Raw genomic sequence first — 23,057 nt, 5'->3', positions numbered from 1 at the left:
ATAGACTGCATATAAAAGATGCAACTACCCCCAACCTGCCTCCCTACACTGACATGCTGTCCTCTAGTGGACTAGTGGGTGTTTCACCAGCTTCCCATGCTGGTAGGTGTGGTCAAAGGCCACATGACATTTGTCACGTGACCCGTGTCATGTGATGCACATATCCTTTCATGGCAAGGCCAATCATAACCTTGACATGATGCCCTCTAGCAGACTGGCAGGTGTTTTTACTTACTCTGGTGTGATACTGGGATGGAGGCCAGTATTGGATGGGCAAATCTGATACAGCATTTTACAGTGGTTTGTAGGGTTTTTAGCTACCTAAGAATCTTATTTTTTTTTTTTTTTTAAATTTTGACCACAGTGAATCGACAGTACCTGTTTGTTTCAACTCCTATGAATTGGAGTGATGCTCAAGAATTCTGTAGAGCCAGCCACAAAGACCTGGCCAACGTCGACGGCATGGAGGAGCACGAAAAGCTGAAGAAGATCATCGGCACAACTGAAAAGATAGTCTGGATTGGCCTGTCAAGATCAGAGACAAAGCAGTGGGGGTGGTCTGAGGGCATTGCAGAATTGGAGTGGAGACCAAGCAATGATGATGGTGACTGTGTGTGGATGGGAGGAGATGGAACCTGGAACCTCGAAGACTGCAGCACCCTCAAGCCTGCTGTGTGCTTTTACTGTGAGTTACAGCAGCGAATAATGGTGTTTTGTTTCTAACTTTTCTAACATTAATACACAAATCTGTGAATCCACATGTTTTTGTAATGATTGACTTTTCATGACAAAATGTTTTGTCGCAGCGAACATACTTTAAAAGACTAAAATCCAGCTAGTGACCCTCAGGGGCTGCAATGTTCTTAAGACACGACAGTACAAAAGCAAAACTAAAAACATACACACACATAGAAAAGTGTCCAATGGCGTAAACATATATTAATTCAATGAGCAGCCTAAATTTGCTCAGGATATGAAATTACAATACATTATTCAGCTCAGTAAATATAATTACACATCATTACATTACAGATTGCAAATTAATCAATGATATTTATTGTATTTAAGTTGATAACAACAGCTTAGAAATTTATTCTCTGGGAACCTGAACAATCCCCCAAAAAATTTAGGCACATCATGAGAAAAAAAAAAAAAAGACAAAGAAGTTCCTCCGACAGAATGATGTATCGATTTTATAAAAAAATAAATAAAAAAAAAAATCTTTTTTTTTTGTTTTGTTTTTTTGCAGATGACAGCTACGGGATAAAACAATATTACTTGTATAACATTTTGCAGTCTTATCGAACAGCCAGGATAAACTGCAGATTGTTTTATTCTGACCTGGCCACTGTAAACAGTGATGACCAAAATATAGAGATTAAGGTGGCTGCAAATGGCAACGATGTCTGGATCGGGCTGTTCAGAGACGCCTGGAAGTGGTCTGACGGAAGTACTCGCTCTTTTAGAAACTGGTACCTAACTGCCCCTATTAATGTTGGAGGAAATCGGAACTGTGTTTCGATGAGAGCATCCTATGGATACCAATGGAGTGATATTGATTGTTCTAAAAAAAGTGCTTTCGTCTGTAACGGTGAGTAATTTATCACAGATTTTCACAAATATGTATGCTGTTTAACAAAGTGTCAATGCAATATAGCCTTCAGTATTTCTCAATTCTGGTTCTGTTTTCTGGTTCCATTAGATCACACATTTAATGTGGGATTGTCATAAGGTATTGTGTTAAATGTCAGAAAGCTCTGCATAAATGCTGTCGGAGTAAACGATTGAAGAATAATACATGTTTATTCATTTCAGTATTTCATGAGTGCTTATGTGATTTATGCACGTTTACATTGTTGGGAAGGACAGTTTGTGCTTTCTTGTCAGGAGTTAGATGGGAAAATTGACACCAAGATTAAATTCATGCAGTAAATATATAGACTAGTTCGACTCATTGCAGACTAATTGTTAACAGTCAGTTAGCTTCGTTTAGCAAAACTGTTTTTTGACAGATGTCATAAAACTTACAATACTCAAAGTGCATTATGGGTTTATCTGCCATTCTGGAGGTGCTATGTTGTCTAAGGTGCTCAATGTTCAACTTAGAAATTGTTGTACCTTTACTGATTTAATGGTACAATGTTTTATAAGATGTTATAAATTGCAAATAATAAGTCCCGAGATAGACACGGTAGAAAAATCTACCACGAGGCAAGATTTTTAAAGTTTCCCACATGGAAAAAAGGATACGTTAGTATATTTCCCCCAAATATTTAACAAAAACATATTTATGTTATATATATGTATTAAAATTAACTATTTAAATGAATCTCTGTTTTGGGGCTTTAGCACAGGGTACCAAGAGATTTGTGGTGAAACTGGAAATGAGCTCCGCCGTAAATCTGAATCTTCCCACAGTGAGTGAATCACTCCTGCAGCAGGTGAGAGTAAAACAAAGACAAACACAGACACTCACAGTAAAATGCGTCTTTACATTTTCATATGTGCTTTCAGGTTCAAACCCAGTTTGAAAAACAGGATTTGTCAGGTGTCAAAATCAGCTGGCGAGCTGTTAAAAATGAAACAATCTTCCGTCGCAAACAAGACAAGGACGATGGAACCAAAAAAACAGGTTTGTAAATTTTTTGGGGGGTTTTGTGCACTGGAACAACAAATCACCTCCACCTTTGAAAACACTTTTATTTTCCTTTAAAACAAATTCATAGTTTGAAAGTGAAACAGGTTCTGCTTCATGAACTTATTTAATGAAGGATTTTATTCATTTTTAGAATTGTGAATCCAGGTCCCAGAATAGAAAGGCCATTGAAGACTCCTGCTTGGTAAGGTTGTGAAGAAGCAGCTGTTCAATGACGACAAATAAAATCCTGCGTACATGTCATAAGAAACCTTGTTTTGTGGAGTATATGCTAAATACTCCACTATGCTCACCAGCTTGCAACTCTCGCTGGTTGATTTGCTGTTTTTTTTTTTTCCTGCGTTCTGCAGCTACATTTTATGGGAGCAGCGAGCGTGAATGTAAACAGTAACGGTGAAAAGTTAACAGTAGAGTTGTAAAACCAAAACAATGAGCTGAAAGATGTTAAATCGCTCCATAGAACTGGGCTGAACTGCAGAGTTGAGTAATAATTCTCATCATCATGAGAAAAGTTATTTGTTTTTGTGTTTTGTTGTTGTTTATGTATTTTGCACTTCAGTGCCACCGAAGCAAAAAGCCATTGACAGCACATTATCATTTCACCCAATGATTATGTAAAAATATTGTCTGTCTGTATGTGAATGAAACATGTTTTGACTAAGTCCAAAAAGAGATTACATATTACTCTAATTCCAAAGTCTTTGCTCTGGCTACCTGTCCGCTTCAGAATTGATTTTAAGATTGTTTTATTGGCTTTTAAAGCTCTTAATGGTCTTGGTACATCTTATTTATGAGATTTGATTGTATTGTATGAACTTTGTCGAGCCCTCAGGTCTTCTGTTAGTGGCCTTTTAATTACACCTGGGGTCAAAACAAAACCCCACTGGAATCTTTTCGTTACGATGATTCACGTCTCTTCACCCATCCTGAAGATCTCAGGGCTGCAGAAAACGTTGATATTTTGAAAAGCAAATTTAAGATCTACCTTAATTTTGCCTTCATTGAATTCTATTGATTTAATGTATTTGCTCAGTTGTCAACTTATTCATACAATTTATTTGGTTTTACTTCTTAGTATATCTAATTTAGTTTTTTATAAAATTTGAAATTGAATTCTATTCATATAATCTTAAATATAATAATTGTCTAAATATTCATGCATTTTAGTTGGTTTTCCTTGGTATATATACTTTAGTATTTAGTTAACTTTGAATATCATTTATTTTATTCATTTATTAAATTGTCTACTTATGTAAACATTTTAGCTGGTTTTACTTCTTGGTATATCTATTTTATTATTTCATTTAACTTTTACTTTTGTCTACTTATACATTTTAGCTGGTTTTACTTGTTGGCAAATGCTTATTCTCTAATTTAGTGTTTTATTTAACCGTAATCCTGCCATGATGTTTCCTCATTGCAGATATTTGTGTTTAATAGCATGTCTGAGTTCCTCTGTTCCAGTTTTATTGATTCTTTTATCCACATAAATAAAGTAGTCATTTATAGTTTTGCAGTGAATGGAAAGAACGTGTGTGTGTGTGTGTGTGTGTGTGTGTGTGTGTGTGTGTGTGTGTGTGTGTGTGTGTGTGTGTGTGTGTGTGTGTGTGGTGGTGGGGGTATTGTTTTTATTGTTTTTAAAGCTCTTTGTGTCAAACTGTACTTCGATGAAAAGTACTATACAAATAAAGTCTGATTGATTGATTCAAATAAGACATGTTGTTGCCTGTATTATCCTTCTTTAGATTTAGAATGATTATGCACTGTATTCTTGAAGCAAAGATCTTATTAGAAAGCCTTTTGTAACATAATACAGTTTCACTGGTTGTTATGTATAACGTATATTCATGAGGAACGATGTGTTTTGGATATAGAATATGTCTTAATAAACTTAGCAGCTTAATAGTGATGCTGCATTATTTTAATTGAAATGTTAAACACATTAAATATATCAGGCTTGTAAAGTGATCATTTACAGGAAAGCAGGATTTATAGGCTGCTTGTCATTTATGCAGAAACAAAACTGCTCAGTGGCATCTCGTCTTTCAAGTATGAGCTATTCAAGTTGTGTTCACCCACACACACAGCAACACTATTGTTGTCATTGGTATTTTGGTTTACCAACGTCACCACACTAAGACTTACTCAATATCAAAGATTCCAGAAGACTTAGTATGCAAAAGGCGTGGCTCAAACCATTTATAAATGACAATCTCAGTCTCCACAGTCATCCACACACCTGCTGGAAGTCAAACAGGTAACAAGATTTTCAGAACATTTGCTGCTTTTTTCAAAAGTTTTTTATTTTTTATTTTTATTTTTTTAACTAAAAGATATCAGTAAGTAAAAATATGGTCTTTTCTTCTTTCTTTTTTTACCTGTTTGATTGGACTGTTCAAACCCCATTCCAAAAATATCTTTATGATATCAAAATGCTAAATTATCCCAGGAAATGTTTCTGTTTGTGGATGCAATGTTTTATTTTTTGGGAATATATACATATATTTGTAAATGCTTGTTGTTAGTAATGTGTCTGTTGATGTGTTGTGCCGTCAGGAAATCTGCCTGCTAAAGGTTTTGTTTTATTTTGAAGTTCTCTCCTGTCTTGTTGTTCCTGCTCGTGTGTTTCCTTCACCTTGATCTTTCTCACCTGTTTCCACTTTACCAGCGGCTTCCTCTGTTCCCTGTTCTCCTCTCTTCTTTCTCAACTCGTCCTTTTCGGTTCTTGTATTTCTGTCCTCTTGCTTCAGCTCAATGCCTTTGTTTTTACTTTCACCTCGCCTCTCCATGTATTTTATTGTTTACATGGTTGTAAGCCTCTGATTTGGTAACTAAAGTTGGACATTTGCTTAAAACTCCTGCTTCCTCTGCCGTGCGCGGAGGTCCTCTCTTCCTGCGAACACTTGTGACACAAATGAATGAATTGGTTTCTTTTTGACAGTGGCATAAATCATCTATTCTTCATTTTCTTTTCTCCTTTCTTTTGTGTTTGTTGTTTTTGGTTGGGTGAGGGTTTGGAATTTTTTTGTTTCTCCATGGAGAAAAGAAAAGGACAAATTGAACATTTAAAAGAGGAAAATAGTTCCCATTAAAGACTGCATAACATAGAATAATAATAACTATATTGTTCTTGTATATTTTAAACCTAAATCATTAACATTCATCCCTCATCCTCACGTCTGCAGGTATTTGAATACTGCTGGATTAAAACGAAGAAAACAGTCAAAAGTCAAAGCCACTATGGAGCGTAACTCAACAGAATCTGGGACCACTGATGTCATTGATGTGGTTGCTAATAAACAGATTAATTTTGATGACTTGTGGAACCGGCACCTTTCACAGTACGTGCAGCAAAACCCAAATTCCACCAACACGCAACTGTTCTCGGTATTAGCGCTGCTGAACGCATACGTTCCCGATTCGTCCCTCTCGATGCAGGAGTGTCAGCACATCCTCGGTCCACCTGATCCCATCCACGGAGGCCCCCCCTTCAAACAAAGAATGGAGCCATTTACTGAACTAATTGACACATCTGAAAACGTGCGTATTGACCCAGTGATTGCACAGAATGTTGTGGAGCGACTCGCTGACTCCGGAGTTACCCGAAGCAATACAGCGAAGCTTTTGATGTCCTTTCTTTGCGGAGATCAGCCGCAACCAGACATCGTCCAACACATCAAAGATTTGCTCACAAAGAGAGAAATGGGGAAAAAGGGTAAAGAGCTCTTCTCGTTGTTGATCACCGATATTTTGGAAAAAGAGAGATTGGTCCATGCAGTCTCTGTGTTGAAAACGGCTTCAGATAAATTCAGACAGAACCCCAGTTTTCCTCAAACCATTTCTCGTCTATATAACAACAAAAATGACAGTGACAAAGCAAAAATTTGGGCAAAGACAGCCATTGAAAGAGCTCCAAAGAACTCGTACGTGGCTGACACTCTTGGACAGGTTTATAAGAGACGTGTGAGAGCCTGTCAAGTGCAGAATATTTTGCATTGTGCGACAGAGGCCTTGCGAGCTTTTAAAGATGTGGAGAAGAAAGCTGAGCAAGAAGAGGGCCCAGAAAGGCATGACATAGCTGACACTGTAAGCATGTCAGATAACTTCAACAACAGAGGTCTTTTTGGTTTCATTCAAGTGGCAAAGATAGTCTTCGAGAAACTGGGCAACGACTATGCTAGTGTTCAAATAAACTTGAAAGAAGAAGTTGAAGCCAAGTTTGAGTTTTTTGAATGGTATCTGACCTACTCCAGGCTGGACATGACCTCCTTAGAGCCAAAATTCTTCTGGAAGGATGTTGCAGAGTGTTATAAACACTACACAGGGCAAACAGCAGCTGAGTCCACCAGCTTTCCGGGCCTTCTTGATCGTCTGAATCAGGGCCGTTTCATTTCAAAGGGAAGACGTGCAGGATTTGAGGAAGCCGAGATAACAGCGGACGCTCTACAGTCAATCCGAGACACTTTGAGAACTAGCCAGGAGAATAACGCTGACGACGTCAAAGTAGCAGAGAGGTACATCCTCTCCAACATCATCTTGAGCAACAAGATGCCCAACTCTCCTCAGCCCACCCTGGTGCACGAGCTCCGAGCAATAATCTTCCAATTATTGAACACGGAGGTCGGGCGCAGAAGCCCTGAGTTTTACCTTTTGGTTCTCATGTTGTTCTGCCCGGAGGAACAGGCGACGCAAGAGCCTGGCCTGGTGATTAACATCGACCTGCAACGGTACGTCACATTCATGGCGGATGCATTTGAGAGAGTCGGGTATGCCAAGTACCTCCGAGGCCGTTACCTGTTGCCACTGTTTTTTCTGGGAAAAGGCTCCGGACTGAGCAAGTGGATTCACAAATCAAGGTTGGATGCAATCGTGGAAGAACAGGTGGACACGGAGCTCGCTGCTGAACAAGATAGAAGAACTGAGATGAAAATGAAGCGCATCAGTGATATGTGGTGGAGTGGGGAAGTGTGGCAAATCCCACAAGTCCAAGAAATCCTTCTCCCAGTCCAGGTAGAGCCTTCTACAAATCCATGGGAAGTGTTTATCTATGTAGGAGGGAAGAAAACTAAAGCAATAACAGAAGCTAAACCAGATGGATCAGCCCTGAGACTTTACTACCTCGGCTTCACCATTCAGGGTCCTGTAGTCTTCTAGGTGGACAATGATGACGATGATGATTATCAATGGCCGTAATAAAGACGCAACAACCATTAGCTTGACAACAGGATAGACTACGCTGTTAATGTTTAAAAAAATGATTGGAACACATGGATTCATGAAAAAATACAAGCAAAGTTTGCCAAAAAATAAAAAAACATGTTTTGTTTAATGTATAATAATATATGTAATGTGTATAATATATTTATACATTTAAATGTAAGTTTGAAGCAGTAAATTATCTTTGTTTAAATAATTAAAAGGTGGTTGGGTGTATAAAATATGCTCTTTTAAATTCAGGTTTCGATCTTTATATTTTTATTAACCATGACTCAAAACAACATTATCTTAACCATGAGTCTTTAGCGTCATATTTGAATCATACTTCGGTAGCAAAATGTAAATATTGAAGAATTATCAGTTTGAAAATGCCAAAAGTGACATTTGGTTTGACAAGATCTGAAAAATCACGCAGTTTTAAATCTGTTATGATTCAGATAAAAAAAAAAAAAAAATAAGACTTTTTTTTTTTTAAAGTTTTGTTTTGTGGCCTACTTTTATAGAAAGAAAGTTAAATTGTTGTATTGGGCTGGATGGGATTTTGCAGATATGATATTTTAGGAGTTGCTGCTTATATTCATTTTATTTGAGGTTTTTATGTTGGTGTATTCCAACATAAAACCCTGTTTTCAAAGAATTTACTTCTGACAATGTATTTAAAAAAAAATGGATGCAGTTGTTTTGGTAATAAAAATATAAGCTTCCAATGGTATTTTTGCTTTGCATTTCTTCTTGAAGATCTTAACTACAGCTTTGAAGCCTTTAGTTTCCTTCATGTTTTTTTTGTATTTTTTTGTATTGCTTTGCCCTGGATATGCTGCTGTAACGTAAAAATTGACGAACTTGGATCCTTTACCCAAGCAATACAGCAGTGTAAAAATACTGTACATAAAATTTCTCTTGCAGTACAGGAATTTAGTTTGACTTTATACTGTAAACTGTTACATAGTTTGGCGCAGTGGTTCCCAACACAGGGGTCACAAAATAAATCGGAGGGGTCCTGACAAACAATGAAACAACAAATCTGGAAACATTTGGGGTTTTCTCAAATATTTTTGGGGTCAAATGAGATCATTTGAACAGTTGTCAAATTAGTGCAGTAAAAAAAGTACAATATTTGTCGGGGAAATATACTAGACTACAAGTATAAAGCAGCATGCGTATGGAAACACAAATATGTCAAAATCGTACTGAAGAACTAAATAAACAGAAATAAAAAGTCCCTAAGCAATATTTGTGACAGCGTTTTGCTTCATCCCTCTTAATAAAAAAAATTAAAAAAAAGAAGGCATAATATTTGAGGACTCACACACACGACTTATCGAAAGCAACAACTTCCAACATTTATGCAACAGCGGACCCAAGCGGTTAGATATTTTACCGGGTTTACAGAATTTGAAAGCTAAATTTCCGAGGAACCCTGAAGGCAGCATTTTCCCCGCATCAACCTGCTCGGTTTCAGTTCACCGGCTGTCCGTTTGTGTGCGGCTCAGGTGTGTGTGTGTGTGTGTGTGTGTGTGTGTATGTGTGTGTGTGTGTGTGAGAGAGAGAGTGTGTGTGTCCGCTTGTCCCTTTGTGTCAGATACCGAAAGCTCCAGATGAAAAAACGAAACGCCCGGTGACAGGAATATCTCCTCGGACTAAACTGGCCTGTTTGCGGGAACAAGGCAGAGCCAACGGGTCCGTGACGCGTGTTAGCCGCGGCCGGACAGGTGCACCGCGGCTTTGGAGACTCGAGCCGTTGGCCTCATCCTGCGCGATACAGACCTCCGGCTGTGTGTCCCGAGCTCCGTTATATATATATAAATATATTTATATATATATATATATATATATATATATGTCATCGAGGTAAGAAGCCATAAGTGCTTGTTTGTGTCGTGTTTTGCGACTCAACCGCCGGGAGATTAGAGTCGTAGAGAGCTAATTGTCGGTTGGCCCCCGTTCAGCTGCCGTCGGGAAGAACCGCCGCATGGAAACGGGACGTCGTGTTAATGTCGCCGGCTTTCTGGGCAGCTTCACGGGCCTTTTAATGTGACAGTTGGAGGACTGGAAACCGGGCGGGGAACAACGGGATGGGGGTGGTGGTGGTGGTGGGGGTGGTGTAAACAACACGGAGCGGCTCGGCGGTGTTTCCTGGTCAGATTTGAGGTCACGGTCTTTAAAAAACGGATTTCAACAAGTTCAAGCAACGAGGCCCGAAGTCACAGCAGGTTTTTTTTTTTAATGACGTCTTCATCCTTTTCGTTTGAAACTTAAGACAAGAAGAAGGAAGTTACAGTGGTCCAGTGTCACGTGTGGTCGTAATGCACTTCAAATAAGTTATTGATTTACTTTTATGGCTCGGTTACAGATAGTACGAGCATGTTTACTGCCGTTACTTCAATGACCTAGATTGATTTGTGGATTATTTCCTCAAGTATTCAATCGTTTTGTCGATAAAAGGTCAGTAAAACTAGGAAAATGTATTGTTTTTTTTTTTTTTTGCTTGTTTTATGTTCAGATTACTATTGAAATGAACTATTGGAAAACAGCCACTTTTTTTTTTTTTTTTTTTTTTTTAAGTTTGAGAGACTTTTACTTGTGAATTCATAATATTTTTGCTTGAAAAAAAAATGGTTAAATCACTGAAAGCACAAGGTGTCAAAACAGCTCATCAATTAATTGACTCGTGATTGAATTATGTAAATTAAGTCTTGCAACTAATGAGGGTGAAACCATAAATCAATTCATCCACGAGTGTCTTAACAAATGAAAACCATCTTCCCAGCAGTTCAGGTATTTATCAAGCACAAATACCAGGTTCTTGCAGTTTCCAGCTTTTCTAAGTGAGGGTTTGCTGCTTTTCTCCGTTTGGTGTTCACGTTCATTTGAATATTTTACTGTCTTGCACTGTAAGTCTGACAGGAAATGCAATTTAAAGACATCAACTCGGGTTCTGGGAAACTGTGATTTCACCCTTTTTTCTGAACATTTTACATCTAAATAATGCATCAAAAGACAACTAATACAGGAATTGACAATAATAATAATAATAATAATAATAATAATAATAATAATAATAATCATTAGTTGTCTCTCTTTTCATTAAATCCATAATTTTGTTTCCTCTATGAAATGCTAGAAAGTGGCGAAAAATGGCCGTCGCAAATTCCCTGATCATTTAGCGACATGTAATATCAGCCTTTCCTGACGTGTGACGAGTTAAAAACACAAAGTTGTTCAGTAACTACTTTCTTACGAGCCTTTCTTTCTTTTTTCCGTCTGTTTCAGCAGCAACACACTTCCAGGAGGCGAAGAGTCTGCATCAGGAAACCAGCTGTCGTCACTCCTCTCCCTTGTCTTCCCTTTTCCATCTCTTTCCCCACCACCACCCCCCCGATTCCACTTCTGTCATCTCGCTCCACGTCCGGCCGCCTCCAGCTCACCTCTCCGGCCTGGCAGCCTGGATCTCGACATGGCCTCGGCCCAGTCGGAGCAGTCCAGCGTCCTGCATGAGGAGCTCACCTGCCCGGTGTGCCTGGACTTGTACCGCGACCCCCACTTGCTCCCTTGCGGGCACAACTTCTGCAAGGCCTGCCTCGATCGGCTGAAGCGGCAGGCGGATCGGGGCCGCTTCCGCTGCCCGGAGTGCCGCGACAGCCACCGGTGCGGCACCTCCTTTCAGAAAAACTTCAAGCTTGCCAATATCGCCGACGACTACCGTCACAGGCGCACCGCAGCCGCCACAGCTTCGCAGTCCAGGGATTTGAAGTCGTCTTCGCTGACGGCGCAGCAAGCCAGGAGCGCGTTCGCCGTTCCGTGCGACTACTGCCCGCCGCTCGCCACCGAGGCGGCGAGCGGCGACGACGGCGGGAACGCGTCTTCTGCTGCTTCTGTTTCTCAGGAAGGCGACGACACGCAGGAGGCCGCCGCCGCCGCCGCCGCCGCCATGTTCGCAGTCAAGACGTGCCTGAAGTGCGAGGTGTCCATGTGCCAGGAGCACATAAAGCCACATCTGGAGCTGCCGGCGTTCCGCGAGCATCCTCTCACAGATCCGATGAACGACTTCTGGAAGAGGAAGTGCCCTGATCACGATGAGATATACAGGTAGAAGGGCATTTATTTATAGTATTCATGTTTTAAAAAACCACGTCTGTTCCATGTAGGAGTGCAATTCTGCTTTTTCTCTGTCCCACAAGGCTTTTAAAAAGTGTGTTTTATATCTGTTGTTGCTGGTTTCCTGTCCGGAGCGGTGTTTGTGTTTATGGGGTTGAAACTGCAGCTGATTTTCATTGTCGATTATTCTGCTGATTCTTGTCTCTGGTCACAGTTATTTGTGTTGTTGGGAAAATATGTCGAAATTATAATTTCCACGAGCCGCTGGTCTGACGTCTGACCGTCAATCCAAATCCACAACATATTCAGTTTTCTGTCAAATTGTATGTCACACACAAAAAAAAGCAGCAGCAAATCTTAGAACCAGTCGTAATATCGTAATATTTATCTGGACCCAGTTTTTTTTCTTTGGTTTGCGAATGCAGATACTTCTGCCTGGATGACAAGATATGCGTGTGCAACGCTTGCACCATCGAGGGACACTCGGGACACGCTATCAAGACGCTGAAAAACACCATGAAAGATCTCAAGGTACGCTTTTCACCAGCGTCACGGTTTCTTCCCTCGCTTTATTATCGTCATAACAACAACGGTATCGATAGGTCCGCTCCACTAACCCCGCCTCTGCATCCTACACAGCCATAAGTGTTTGTTGCATTCTTATTAAGATGATGTCACTCTGAAATAAATCTGCTGCAGCACCAGAGCTCAGAGAGCGTTTTAGCATCCTGTTCCCTTCAGTTGAACTACCTCTTCATTGTTTGGCTTGGACGAAGTCCTGTGATGGATCTGGAATCCTAATGAATGAACACAGTCAGTTGTTTGGCCGTCTGTGAATGAACGAAAAGAGTCACGTGACTCTGTGGGCTCTCTGTCAGGGGGATGAATCCACTTCCTGTTCTTTCATTCCCCTGAACAGACTGTGAAGTTGAAACTCTTCCAGTTCACTGCTGCGGAAATTCACTCCGCATCCCGTTTGAATGTTTGATAAGTTAAACACCCTAATACAAATCATTTCAACAGAAATTCTTGAGCAATGTTTTGCTCAAAAACACGATAATGAAAGATCCTCCACGTGATGGATTCCCCTCTAATGTTTCTGTCTCAGGGGAATCCACCACGTGTTCGGTTTGCCGGCTTGTGATAGTTTTTCCGCTCCGATTTAATCATACGAAAGTTTTGCGAGACAAAATATTTCACAAAAACATTTTACAAAACAAATAAACATTTCGCAAAACGCTAAAACATTTCGCAAAGATCTGTGTTTCGTGAAAAGTCGAACTGTTTTGGTGATTTTCTGAAATGTTGTTGCGTTTTGACCCTCAGGGCCACCTTACTTTTAAGATATACGACGTCAAAGTCAACGTAGATGAGAAAAACTAATCGGAGCTGAGATTGAACAGAATAAGGAAAAGAGTAATTGCAGTATTGTACCATGTAAAATAATGTACTGATGATACCAACAGCTCCCTGCTGTCCCTGCTGTTAGCTCGTGACAAAATGTCCCCCCTCCCCCCCCAAAAATAATAACACAAGAATAATGTTTATGTCCACCAGGGCACGCTGGAAAAGCAGCTGTACCGGGTAGAGAGGAAGTACAGCCTGGCAGAGAAAAAACTCCAGGAGCAGAAGGAGAAGGAGAGACAGAATAAGGTAAAAGGACACGTTTGAAATTCTGCACGGTGGTCAAATTAGAAGAACAGTTCAATATTTCACCAAATGTTCACTTGAAGAATTAACTGATTAAGTTTTAGTGGTCAAAGGTCACCGTGATTTCACAAAAACACATTTTTGGCCATAACTTTAATCAATTTACGTGCCAATTATGACAAAACGTCACACAAATGTCTAATAGGATTAAATGAGGAAGTAGTGATGTTTTATATACAAAAAGGTCAAAGGTCAACTTCACCTTCAACTTCAAGAAGGATGTTTTGCAAAAAAAAAAAAAAAAATAATGTATATGCTCATGATTCAGCACCATAACTCAGGAAGAGGAGGGGAGATTAGGAGCTTTTCAGCACCATGGACAGCTAAAAAGAGGCCGCGGGGGGGGGAAGTGGTGCGTTTTCTCTGGCTCCGCTGTTCAAAATTACAAAGTGTGAAACTGTGCTGCGCAAACACATGCGACCTCTGTTTAACTTGATTTATAAAGCTAAAAGTAAAAAAAAAAGAAGAAAAAACGCATGAGAAATTATGTCTCCCAGCCGCTTCACACAGAGTTAAGAGTTACTACAAAAATAGAATAATTTGTTCCAAGTTCATTAGAAATGAATGCTTATTTGGTTTTAATTATTTCAAATAAAAAAAACTCAATCTTGAAATGAAAATTAGAAATTTTAAGTTTATAAAAATATAAAAACGCACTGGTTGATTCGACAAGATTCCCGTGTAATGTTTTACAGTGTACTTTTCCTACTGTGGTCTTCCTCTTCTCCTCCCCGTCGCTCCCCTCATGTAGAAGTTCATGGACGACTCGGACCAGTGCTTGTTGAGACTCGGCGAGGAGATGAAGGCCAAAGTACTGCGCTTCGTCATGAAACTGAAAGAGTGCTCGGGCGCTCACTGCGACATGAACGGGCGGGCGATTCAGAAGAACATCTCCAAGATCTCTCAGGACCAGGCGCGACTGCAGGAAGTCCGCTGTGGCATCGAAAGCCTCATGCAGGAAAACGACCCGTTCCGCTTCATCGAGGTGGGACGCGGCGCTCGACGCTGTCCGGCTGTAAACTGTGAAACTAAATATTTCAAACATACATTGGGAGTTTTAATTTATTTAACAGGAACGTTTAAAGCCCTGAAAAGAAACTGTGACAAAAACGATGTCGGCTGCACATTTGTAATATATTTGTAGCTGACCTTTTTAAGAGACTCCCTCCGTCTGGCCCCACCTACACATTTGTACTTTTCATTTTCAGTTGTATTTATTATTATTTATATGGCCGCAGTTTTGCCTATTTTTGAAACCGGCTTTTTGTGTGTTTAAACATCTACTTTTGTTCTCTTTTCAGGCATACAGGTCAACAGGAAAACAGTAAGTGCTGCTTTCGTATTGATTCAGTCTTTATTATCATTTCTCAGTCGATGAATTAATGATTTAGTTTATATAACGTCTGAAAACAGTTTGCAAACAGTCCAAGATATTCAATTTACTGTCATATCTCACAAACAAGCATAAAATCCGCTGTGTTTAATTGTATTCGTCATTTTTCAAGGGAAACTAGTCAGTTTATAGACGTATCATTGTGTGTGTGTGTGTGTGTGCGTGTGCGTGTGCGTGTGTGTGTGTGTGTGTGTGTTTTAGGTGCCGCAGGCAGGTGAGGAAGATCATGTTTTACCCCGAGTATGTCGACATGGAGACGGACGTTCTCGGAGAGATGATGGAAGAGGAAATGAGAAAGTTCCTCGAGGACGATCTACCGGGACACATCATCGCCGCCATCAACTCCCTGTGTAGGAAAACTTTCACGTAGTTTAATACAGTCCCTCCAGGAAATCATGGGAAATTCAAGCGATCTCCACAATATTTGCAGGATCTTGCAAAAAAAACGTACTTAAGAATCCGCAAATTACGTCCCAATTTTTTAGAAAATCCGACGGAAAACCGAGCATTTATGATCGCAACGATCACAAAAAAAAAACTCCTGGAAATCCTGGAGGGACTGATGATAAATATTGAAACATGGATTTTTTTTTTTAAACTGTTTTTTTGTTGTTGTTGTTGTTGTTTGTTTTATTTTGTTCCACCCATCAGGTCATCTGTCGGGTTCTGAGGAGGAAGAGGAGCAGGACGATACCGAGCAAGAGGCCGCGGAGGAGGAGGAGGACGACGACGACGACGACGACGACAGCAGCGAGGAGGAAATGAGGAGCGAGGGGGAGGAGGAGGAAGACGAGGAGGAGGAAGAGGAGGGGGAAGTGCACGATCACAGCGAGCCGGTCGATGACCTTTACAGCCCCGAGGAGGAAGAAGAGGAGGAGGAGGAGGAGGAGGAGGAAGAGGAGGAGGAGGAGGATGGAGAAGAAGACGAGGAGGAGGAGAGAGGGGTTTAACCCAGGATGGGATTTTTGTACACAAATATTTTTACAACTACTGAAGCACTTTGAATCTGAATCCTTAAACCGTGCATGAAGGAAACAGACGTTCAGGTTCCGACATCGGCTTCGCACCCATCTTCTCCTTCAGTGTGTACAGATGAAAACTCCAGCAGCTGCCACATTTTGCCTCAAACCCTGCAGAGACAGCAGCGGGTCGATAACGGAGCTTCGACTCAGCTGGACATTAAACGAACTCGTTGTGAATCTCGTGCTAAACCCGTGTTGCATCCTGCTAAACGTTATTAAGGTGCTTTAGATTAGACATTTGCTGAACACAGTACGTACACACACGATTGTACAATGACAGAACGTGGCTGGAGGGATTGAAATGGAAATTTTTGGGGGGGATAGGGGAACAACTTTTTGCATGTCCCGTGATGCCAGATTTTCTACCGCTCTGCTAATAATAATAAAAACAAAACAACTTTACAAAATATCGATAGATTCGATGGAGTTCGTTTCGAGAACTTTCGCTGGTTTCACATTAATTTTTTGATACGACGACAGGTGCGGAGAGAGCTCGGTCGCAGACGCAGCCTCGGAGCTTATTTTTTCCTGACATTTAACAAAGCGTAGATCAGAAACAGTTTGAAATCCTCGAGTTTCCCAGTTTTGCATCACCGCAGAAAGCCTTTCGATCGGCGGCCCTCGAAGCAGGTCGAGACCCGTGTCGGCGTATTCGACCCGAAGAAGGAAGAAGAAAACGCAGCCAACAAGTCCTGTCTGTGGGGTTGTGATTGTTTCATGCTAAACATTGCAAGCCAAAGATAAAGTGTGTGTGTGTGTGTGTGTGTGTGTGTGTGTGTGTGTGTGTGTGTGTGTGTGTGTGTGTGTGTGTGTGTGTGTGTGTGTGTGTGTGTGTGTGTGTGTGTGCGTGTGCGTGCGTGGATACTCGGCATGACGTTCGGAAAAAAAAAAAAAAAGGAATGCAATGCTTTATAAAGAGTTTACAAAGGCTACAGAATGACTCTGCTTTTCATAGTTGTGCTTCTAAAGCAGTCCACGCATTATTTTATGAAAATGTCAATTGTTCCTATGCACAGGTCGTATATTATTCTTAAAATATCAGTTTCAGGTGGTGTTGGATTTTTGCACTTTACTACAAAAAAAAAGATATGCTGGGCCTGAAATATTTGAATGTTAAAAGGGGATTTTCATCTTGATACGTGGGATTTTGTGAGCGGCCAAACTGAAAAGGTGATTACATAATAATAACAATAATAATAGTAATAAAGCCTGTTGAATGTGCACACGTATCAAGTTTTCCTTTATGACTATTGAGTACAATTTTGAGGTACTTATACTTAACCTGAGTATTTCCTTTTGATGCTGCTAATACTTCCACTTTGCTACATTTCAGCGTTGTTCTTCAACTACATTTATTTGACGGCATAACGTGAAAATTTGACACAGAATTTCTTTGTACAGTTGGACAGTTTTCTTACTTTTCTCAGTATTAATCCGTTTGAAAGTCTTGATATAATCTTTAAATTCACCCCAAAATCCGGTGCAGTCGGGGGAGATTTTTGACATTCTACATTTGTGAGTGAAGAATTTGCCGTGGAGGATTAATGCATTTACAATGAACTCGGGATTATAGATTTTCGTGTTCAAAATATGTGATAACATTTTTACATTCAAATTTAATATTAACATTTATTTTACACATTAAATAACCTTCCATTCTCGACCGGGACATAATAGAGTGTGTGCACAAAGCCCGAGTGTTACTTTATTCCTCGTACCCGCGGTGACGTCACCGGTCCTAGGAACCTTCGGCTCCTGTGTGCTTTGCCGACGGACCAATTTCCCGTAAGCACTTCCGGGGTCAGCGGATGTAGTACGAATTGCGTGTGTGTGTGTGTGTGTGTGTGTGTGTGTCCCCTCCTCCGGTGTTTTGGGGGCATTAATTATTCTCGCTCCATGTAGTTTATTTAATCCCTCTTCGACGCACAGACTTCGCTTCTCTCTGTCAGTATCCGACGAAAGACGCGGAGCTATGAACGCAGCCCTCCGAAAGGTGACGTCACGTTGGTTTTGTCTGTAGTCTTGTCAGAGGTCACAACATCAAAGCTTCAGTGAGCACGTGTCGCACCGATTTAATCCGTTATTTCTCACCGGGTGTGAACGTTCAGATAGATTTATGGGTCTCAAACTCCTTAACTTTTGTTTATTATAACACGAGTATCCTGTATTTTTATTTTATTTTTTTCCTGGTCCGGTATAAATGCCATAACCAGAGCAGTACATTTTTTTTATTATTATTATTGTTGTTGGTTAATCAGCTGATCCCCCCCCCCCTCAATTATGTTGCCTTCACAAATATAAATAAAAAGACAGAAAGTGACAATGTTACACGATTAAATGTTTGAATTCATGTATAATAAACGTTGACAGCTGATGTTATTCTGTTTTGTCCAGTTGCAGGTGTCTGGGACACAACAGGCGTTTGCGCTGAATCAAGCTCTTGCGTTATGCCGGTGAGATGTTCTTCTTTGATCCTCATGTGGCCTGATTTAAAGACTTATCATTTATAACTGCAGAGATTGAAGAAGGTCACGTGATTTGGGGATAAAACACAAAGTGAGTTCAGTGCGTGAAGCAACTGTTTGGGTATTATATTTAACATTTGCCATCATATTTTTCCGAATATGTTCCGGCTTCACTTAAAAACCCTCCTGACCGTTGCGCGTTTTTGTGACTTTTACCCGGTGTAGTTTCTTTCTTCTTTTTTTATTTTTTATTTTTTATTTTTTTGCAATATTACCACATTTCCACATTAATGGAATTAATTAATTTGGAGAGTAAAATATTCATCACGTTACCGGTGCGAGAGATCGAAGGACCGCAGGTGGAATAAAGCAGAACTGTCCTGTAAATTGGGGGCGTACGAACGGCGGCAACGATTCACTTGACCGGTTCACTGCAGTTATATGTGGGCTTTTCCCAAAATGGTGATGAAGTCGTCTCACTTTGGAGAGGTAAGGCCTGATGTCAACATGGCTAAGCCCCCGCAGAGCGGACCATTTTCAGCGTGTAGGTTGCTGGTCTGAGTTTGCTGTCGTGGTTGTTTGTCGTTTGCTGTCGCGACGGGGATTTTGAAAATGAAAACACATGCAGGTGATTGAAGCGGAGGAGAAGCTAATCCTGATCCTTCCATCTTTCCAGGACCTCGCCATCCGTCCGGCATCCTGTCTGGTGTAAGTATTCAAAAGACGAGAAGAATCGGCCGCTTATCTTTTCAATGAAGATTTGACTCCGTGTAGCTTCTGCCAGATAATCTCGCCGTGTGTGTTTTGAATGGACATTTTGTCACCTCCAGGCGCCGCCTCTGTGAACGACAGACAATACAAAAGCAGGCCGACCCACGGGATCGGAAAGTGGAGGCATCTTGTGACCAAAGAAGCGGTAAGAACTTGAGGACTAATTACATTTTTGGGAGAAAAAAAAAAAAAAAGAAGAATCTCCATCTTAACGAGCTGTAAAAGAGTAACAACTTAACCTGTGAGAGCACGAGATAAGTAAACGTTCAAGGTTGAATTTATCCTGCAAAAAACAACAAAAAAAACAAACAAACGCATGTACACGACAGTTTTCACATCCTCGCTGATGAATGTTGATCAGAAAATAACGGAATAAATGACCCGAAAAAGACAAAACGGAGCTAAAAATAACAAAACTAGTACCGACGTAAAACCCCCTTACGGGTTAAAGACAACATTAATTCTGGCTAATTGTAAAAACGTGGTTGCGGACAACCATTCACGAAAGTCTTTCAAATTGGGAGTCTTTCACGAGATCCATTCATATAATCCACGAAACACTCAGCCGTCGCCGGGTTAAACTGAAGGCGTCCAGTTCTGATCTGGACAAAACCATAAAGAAAAAAAACAACAAATCCCGCCGGTTTGAATGACGGATCGCGGATGTCGGCGTCTTTTGTTTCGTTTCGTTTCAGCCGAAGAAGAAGAAAGACAAGCAGCAGATGAAGCAGATCGTGGCGGCGACGGATGCGGCGTACGGCACTCTGAGCGTGAAAGTGTCGGGTTACGACATGACGGTGGTGGAGCATTACTCCCAGTACGTCCACAACCTGTGCAACCGGCTCGCCATCAAAGTGTCAGAAAGGTGCGGACATCGACCACATTAATACGGATCCGTCCAACGAAAGCACGCTCGTCCGCTCGCATTCGTTGAGTCGTCCCGTGTCACGTTTTCAGTCCCGTAGAATAATGTCGTATTTCAACGACGCTCTTCTTCCTGCTTTTTTTTTTTTCCTCATGCAGCTACGCTTTGCCAACCAAGACCACGGAGGTCATGCTGATGCAAGAGCCGGGCACCAAGGCGTACGTCGACGCCGTCCTGAAGACTCACGAACGAGTTGTCCAGGTGAAACTCAGCCCGTTGTTTTGTTTTGTTTATCTGTTTGTACTGGTCTTTACTCCAGCCCGCGTTCGTTCCCCGAGATATGAATCCCCGACTGTTCAACCTCGTTGTCTGTCCAGCTGAGCAGTTTGGACGCCACCTTGTGTCCCGTCTTCATGGACGTCCTGTTGCAGAACCAACCGGAGGGAGTTCAGCTGTCTGTGAAGGAGGTGAGTCAGCATGAATACAGCTATTTTAAACGTTGCTCGGACAAAACAAAACGTGACGAGGTCACCTCATGCTCTGCTATCAGAGGGATTTTCTTTCTGGAATTTGATTGGCTTAATAAATAATGGAGAAAACACTAGATTGATCATGAGAATAATTGTTAGACGCGGTCCACTATTTTCTATTATTATTACGTTGTGCTGTTTTACCCAAATGATGGAAAAACATACCGATGTTTATTATTATTATTATTATTATTATTATTATTAACCAACACATCCCGACAATAAAATCACCTCAATGCAGTTTGACTCCAATCAAAACCCGTCTTGATTAAATATTATGTTAAAACTTTGTTGGAATGAATTTGAATATGAAACCTTGATGTAAAACAGTTATTCTAATTGAGGGTTGTCATATTTTCAGTAATAATTCACCTCTTGCCCTCCTTCTTTCCCTCTCAGCACACCGAGGCTGATTTCCACGCACGGTTCAAGGCTCGTCCCGAGCTGGACGGGCTCATGGCACAGGTCAACCAATAGGACATTCTCAAGTTTTTCCAAAACTGTGCGTGCCACCAACTTTCCATCTCGTTAGGAAAATGTACACCCGTTTGAATTTATTTATTGCCCGTTCTTCCTCAGCTAAATGCTGTTGAAGGTGATTATTGCATTGAAGTAACTGCACACATTCACGCCGGCAATTCTTCTGTAACCTTTGGAAAATAAAAACCTACCTGTTTTTAAAAAAAAAAATTCTTCTTTCCAACAGAAAACGTTGTCATATTTTAATGCTTCAATTCTGTCCCTAATAGATTTTGAAGTGTTTGTGTACAGCCTGAAAGAGTTTAAAACAAAAATGGAAATTACAATTATCAGGTGTATTAGTTCATTTAAAACCCAATCTCGACACTTTTATTCAGATTTATACGTTTCTGCTCTCCACAGAAAACTTCTGAAACTTTCACCTGCCCGTTTGACCTCGCATGTCATTTCCGGCCGGACTGAAAATGTGGAACCCCAAAAAAAGAAAAATCAACTATTAACTATTTACGGAAATCAAAATCTTTAAAAAAACAAAAAGTATATTTGTGGACAGGCAGCTCCTCAAACCTTCTGACATGGAGCTCTGCAGCACACCGACCTTTTACCCACCGCCTTCACTGTCGTTACACAGTCCTGTTTAGAAAGTGTTTATTTCACAACTCCTTGTGAGTGAAACGTGTGGGCAACAGACTGTATGTAACAGGTCTGAGCAAAGTACTGACACGGCAATTAGCAGCTCTTTTTTTTTTTTTTTTTTTTTTTCCCACAAATGAAACTGGAAGCACAAAAAGTATTCAAAGTAGCAGAGAGGAAATACTGTTTTTCAAGTAGAGCGGCAACAGAACAAAGAAGCTCATTAAGACTCATCGTGGTCAAGGCAAGGCAAGTTTATTCGTCAGTTTACAGCTTTATTTGCCCACTTTATTTGGACAGGCTGTTGCTGACCAGAAACACCGACGATTTTGAGGCTACTGAAACAGGGATCAGATGGTCTTTGTACGTACGAAGTCCATGCCGACACCGATTTTGATTCGAGCACCATCATCGGGGTTAAAGTCCTGTGTTTGTTCCTTCCAACCACCAAAGCCTCTTTCCTTTTTCAGACTTCATCACACTTTACATTTGGTACCCTCAAGTGGACTGATGGCCTTAACTGGTCTTGAATCCCCAAGGAGATGATGATGATGATGATGATGACGACACCTCTTCACTTTGTATTTGACATATCATAATTGCAGTAGCTGCATGGCTGCTGTTCCACAAAAGCTATATAGTTATTAACAGTATACTTAATGTGTAATTAATGTGTCTGAATAGTTTTTTTTAATTTTTTTTTATAAAAGTTTGAAGGGGTAGATACTGATGATAAAGAGATCACAGGAAACAGGGAAGAGGATCTATCAATATGCCCTCTTTACTTTTCTTTTCTTTTTTTTCCACATGAATGTCTTCAGATAAACATATCAGAGATGCTGCTTTTATGACCTAGTATAGATCAGCTTTGGACTGACAGTTTGAACAAAGTCAAATACAACTTTGGGAAAACTCAACTTCTGTGTGTTCACGCCAAACAATGATTTTAAATAATACATTTAACACACTCGCTCAGATATGTCACGTTTTAGCCGGCTTGATTAAACCAAAGTGGAAAAAAAAGATCTTGGAGATTAAAGAGGATTTAAGGATAAGTAAGGAGACAAACCCTTCCTGTCTTGCATTATGAAACACCAGTCTTCAGTTGGAGAAAAGGTTTCCATGAACTACCATTAACAAATATCCTTCCTGGTTTAATACAAAACATGGAGTAACACAACATTGACTTTCACACCGTTTCTTTTCACATAATGATG

At 40.6% G+C, this 23,057-nt stretch overlaps 3 protein-coding genes across 4 annotated transcripts; all 3 read left to right on the top strand.

Moving 5' to 3' along the window:
- The first annotated feature begins 6,507 nt into the window (after positions 1-6,507).
- Positions 6,508-8,532, top strand: LOC138626420 (sterile alpha motif domain-containing protein 9-like). The gene has a single exon (XM_069708063.1). The coding sequence runs from the start codon at positions 6,749-6,751 to the stop codon at positions 7,808-7,810; it is 1,062 nt and encodes a 353-aa protein (XP_069564164.1). The 5' UTR covers positions 6,508-6,748; the 3' UTR covers positions 7,811-8,532.
- A 2,670-nt stretch (positions 8,533-11,202) lies between these two features.
- Positions 11,203-16,503, top strand: LOC138626414 (E3 ubiquitin/ISG15 ligase TRIM25). The gene is made up of 7 exons (XM_069708057.1): positions 11,203-11,962; positions 12,397-12,502; positions 13,529-13,624; positions 14,433-14,666; positions 14,983-15,005; positions 15,276-15,424; positions 15,726-16,503. Exons 1-7 carry the CDS (start codon positions 11,331-11,333, stop codon positions 16,022-16,024), a joined length of 1,539 nt encoding a protein of 512 aa, XP_069564158.1. The 5' UTR covers positions 11,203-11,330; the 3' UTR covers positions 16,025-16,503.
- A 1,411-nt stretch (positions 16,504-17,914) lies between these two features.
- On the top strand, positions 17,915-21,425 carry mrpl48 (mitochondrial ribosomal protein L48). Of its 2 annotated transcripts, none has more exons than XM_069708071.1 (8): positions 17,915-18,089; positions 18,497-18,549; positions 19,238-19,269; positions 19,392-19,477; positions 20,028-20,197; positions 20,356-20,458; positions 20,575-20,664; positions 21,127-21,425. In XM_069708071.1, exons 1-8 carry the CDS (start codon positions 18,069-18,071, stop codon positions 21,202-21,204), a joined length of 633 nt encoding a protein of 210 aa, XP_069564172.1. In that variant the 5' UTR covers positions 17,915-18,068; the 3' UTR covers positions 21,205-21,425. The 2 variants fall into 2 exon arrangements, with proteins under 2 accessions (XP_069564172.1, XP_069564171.1); XM_069708070.1 differs by having other exon boundaries at positions 18,491-18,549.
- The last annotated feature ends 1,632 nt before the right edge of the window (positions 21,426-23,057 follow it).

This window comes from Brachyistius frenatus, unplaced genomic scaffold (assembly GCF_029030835.1).
Source record: "Brachyistius frenatus isolate BFR_SWC_R1_liver_20210118 unplaced genomic scaffold, ASM2903083v1 Contig_73, whole genome shotgun sequence".
Lineage (NCBI taxonomy): Eukaryota > Metazoa > Chordata > Actinopteri > Embiotocidae > Brachyistius > Brachyistius frenatus.
The sequence above is the reverse complement of the archived record's forward strand: the minus strand, read 5'-3'. Positions and strand labels throughout refer to the sequence as shown.